Here is a 4248-nt window from a genome sequence, read left to right on the forward strand (position 1 = left end):
TTAACATTTTTGAAGGCTTTAGAAACAATACTGTCAATATGAAAATGCCAAGACATATTGGAACTAAGAATAATCCCAATATGCTTATGACAGGAAACTCATTTTATTACAGAATTATTAAGAAATAGTGGGGGTGGGCTTGACGGACTTTTTAGAAGTAAAACAAATTTCTTCAGTTACGCCTAAATTTGCGCTTTGGCGCCTTTGGCGCTCGACTCGCGCTTCTGCGCTCGGTCCCTTCGGCTCTAGCCAGAACCAGTTTTCCCTTCAATTTCCGGAAGTTTGCGGAGAGTTACAGAATTTTTTAACGAATATATAATCCATCAACTTTGACAGGCAAATTAACAAAAAATCTTGAGTAAAATATGAAAACATCAGAAGGACCGACAAACACTCTCAACACCATGATTTGCCTCTCAAAATGCGGGAAATTGCGGGAAAATCCATCAGTAAAACTGGGCAGACTGAAAAAATGCAAGCTGGCCGACGTCGACTCGGACACCCCGGTATTTGTGGACGCACTCGGGGACCAGGGCAGGTTGGAAACACAGGTTAATGACCCGCCCCGAGGTGAATATGGTGTGATAAAGCCTTGGCAGTTGCTATAACCACCGAATAAAGCCTTGGCTTTATGAGGCCATTAACGCTATTATCATATAGCTTACACGATAGCCTATCCAAACTGATGCAGTGAAGCCTTGCACATGCTGAATAGACCATCGAACACCATATTCACCGAGAAAGGGCGGGCCATTAATGCTATTATCATATAGCCTATCAAAACTTACACATTAGAGAGTAACACATTCCTGTATAACACATATATCTAAATTATATAACAAACCGTTACAGTCACTCCTCTATCCTCCCGTCCGCTGGCCACTGTTCCTGTGCATCTTTCTCGATTCCAAGGACCCACATATTGAGTCTAAATTGGCCTCAATCAGTTCTTCTATGACAAATTCTGACACACCATTGTCTAAAATTGTATTCCCTTTAGTGTGATGATTTTACCTGTTCTATCAGAGTTCATTTGAGTTCACCGGAACTTCAGAACAGAACCGTTATGGCCAAAAGAATAGAACAAGCTTCCATTTGAAGTCAACTGAGGTCATTTGGATGTTTCAATACAGAAATGTACTTACTAGGGGGGTGCCGCAAAATATGTTTTCTTTTCTTTCGCTCAAAATTCACATGTATTGACATGGTCTTTATTTTGTTATGTATTGCTAAAAAATTGGGTGATGACAAGACGGTAAACATTTCTATTCAACAAGGAAACGTGCTACAAATGTCAGCAAAAAGAGTCATCTCCCCTGCAAATGGTTTGCTCCGGGCCGTGCTTCATTGTGCAACAAAGCACACTTGTGAGAATAAAACACACCTGGCAATACTTGTATCATGCTAACTGTGACATTATGGCGTCATAATCAATATGGAATGGGGGCTTCTGATTGGTCAACGCCACCTGGCTAAGGGTTAATGACCCGCCCCGAGGTGAATACGGTGTGATAAAGCCTTGTCAGTTTCTATAACCACCGAATAAAGCCTTGGCTTTATGAGGCCATTAACGCTATTATCATATAGCTTACACGATAGCCTATCCAAACGGATGCAGTGAAGCCTTGCACATGCTGAATAGACCATAGAACATTGTTCCATCTGGAGTCACCTGAGGACACGGTAGGTGATTTTATGGGAGTCACCCGAGGTCATTGGAACACAACTTAAGTTATTTTTAGAATTTTTAAGAACTAGAGCTGTGTTCTATTGGGTCACCTGAGGTCATATGCGGGTGATTATTAGGTTGTTTAATGTATGGATTGGGATGAATAAATACCCGATTTTGACTCTATTTGTGACATTACGACGACATAAGGAATGTGGAATGGAGCCTTCTGATTGGTCAACGTCACCCGGGTATATGATAATAAAGAATAGCAGTTGGAGTACTTTGTCCACGTTCAAGCTCAGCATATGGCTATTTGATTGGTTGATTGATTCATTGATTAATAGATTTGGACGATCTGAATGTGGATTGGTCAACTAGTATAACGGAGAAATTTGACAGCTTATTTAGGGACAATGTGAATTTTGAGCCCTGAAACTTCGTCTTTTCTTTCGTTTCTTCTGTTTGCGCGTAGACCTTGGGCGAGTAAAAATCCACGTGTCCGTTAGGTCTTGTGTGAATAAGGTCACGCTTACGTAACTCTCGCGAGATTACTTTCGAAAGTGATTGCATGGTCATTAATTATCCTGATGAAGGTGACATTGGTTGTATGTGTTGAAAAAACGTTTAGCAGCGTACATGATACTAACTATTGCTACAGTGCTGAATAACACGATACGAATATTGCTTCAAATAATATTAATATAATTACGTTAATTGCAAACGAATGCTTGTTCAGGACTGAATATATGCAAGTATCATACGTATAGGTGCAGACTGATAAATAGAAAACCAGCCAGATTTTTACACTTTCTAACAAAGAAGACACTGATTATGTAATATAAGAAAATAACACAGCTGCTATTGGTGAAATAAGTCGTAGGCAAACGATGTAGTTTTTAAAGCGTGCCTTTTGTGCAATGGCACCAAAATTGACAAAAAAGTTCTGAATGTTGTGGCTAAAGACAGGTTTAACATAAAAGAAATGTGTGGTCTTCAAAAATAGTATCATATAATAATTCAATATGCTATCAGTCTTTTTGATTTCATGGCTAGTATGCCCCGTGCCGGTTAGTGCTGTCCCTCCCGCTCTGTCATGACGTCACAACTTGTGGAGCTCGTGTACTGCCTACGTCACCAGCTGACGCGGAAGGTTCCATTACTGAGCCTCTCAATGGTGAAGCCGTGCAGGTCTAAAAGTCGCGCCATCCACTCCGTGATGTCCTCCTTCACTATCACGTTAGTCTTGGGGATACTGGCGGCTTGAACCATTTGTGCCTTTAAGTAGAGAACAAAACATAGAGCTATGTTACTGCTAGACAAAACGATCTCAAAGCGGTACAAATGTACGCCAAAAACAGCTAGGCCACACCGTCTTAATTTCATTTATTATTTTTCTTTCGCCTGTCCTAAAAAAAAAAGATCACGTCCACCGAGACAATTGACCTATCACATTATTACGTCACAGTTTGTTTACCTGTTCTAAAGAACATTCTAGAACGTTCAGTTAAAGAATAAAGATTATTTCAAAGTTTTCAAAGTCTGGTATGTTTGATTTTTGCTGCGTCTAGTTGTGTTGACACAGCATTACATGCCGTAATGGGTGATTTAGTTGTGACATTAGACGGAAGTAGTACTGTATTAAAAGCTATATTAAGGCTAACGCTACACAAACACACACCGCATTACGCACCCCTGTACAATATAAATGTCAATTGACCGGCATTCATTGCGATAAACAAACTGTGACGTAATAATGTGATAGGTCCATTCGGAGCCTGGTACCCAGGCTACTTAAGGTCCACGGCTCAAGAAGTCAGTGCCGATTTATAAATTCCGCTAAAACCCAGCATTTGCCGGCTTGTCCTACAAGTCCTACAACCTGAACTCACACGTATTTGGAGATGGGTAGAAACCAACAGACTGGTCCTTAATGTGGGGAAAACTAAATCTATCCTCATCGGAAGCCACCATAAACTGAAACAAAAACCCGAATTAAACCTCAGCGTGGCAGGCAAACATATCACTCAGGTGCAAGCAGACCTACTGGGGTTTACCGTTGACCAGCACCTGTTCTGGGGCCAGCATGTTAGGAAGGTTAAGAATAAAATGGCAAGCACTATAGCATCAATAAGGAAATACAAAGACTACTTCCCAGGTGATCTACTTAAAACTGTCATCCAATCCCTTGTTCTATCCCACCTAGATTACTGTTCTACAACACTCTCCTCCACAACACAGACACAGCTAGACAAACTACAGTGTATGCAAAACCGAGCAGCTAGGCTTGCAGCGAACTCAACACAACTCACTAGTTCTGACGATCTACACTCTAGGCTCAAGTGGCAATCTGTCAAGGAAAGAATGTACACCACCACCTTAAGTGCCTTCCACAAACTTGTCAAAGTCAAACAACCAAAGAGCACATATGACAGAGTTAGTACCACTCATATCTCACACCAACACAACACCAGATTGTCACACAGAGGAGGCTACACACTACCCAAACCCAGAACCAAAGCCCTGACTAGATCATTTCTTTACAGATGCACTAAAGCGTATAACACACTACCTAGTAA

The 4248-nt window shown here is 41.1% G+C and overlaps 1 protein-coding gene across 1 annotated transcript in view; it reads right to left on the minus strand.

Moving 5' to 3' along the window:
* Nucleotides 1-2244: 2244 nt before the first annotated feature.
* The window catches only part of LOC109473203, a 7788-nt gene continuing 5784 nt past the window's right edge, over nucleotides 2245-4248 (minus strand). Inside the window, exon 2 of the mRNA XM_019773080.1 lies at nucleotides 2245-3044. Coding sequence (XP_019628639.1) covers nucleotides 2804-3044 — 241 coding nt within the window. The 3' untranslated portion in view covers nucleotides 2245-2803. The remainder of the gene's footprint in view (nucleotides 3045-4248) is intronic.

This window comes from Branchiostoma belcheri, unplaced genomic scaffold, assembly GCF_001625305.1.
Source record: "Branchiostoma belcheri isolate BF01 breed outbred unplaced genomic scaffold, Haploidv18h27 scaffold293, whole genome shotgun sequence".
NCBI classification, from domain to species: Eukaryota; Metazoa; Chordata; class Leptocardii; order Amphioxiformes; family Branchiostomatidae; genus Branchiostoma; species Branchiostoma belcheri.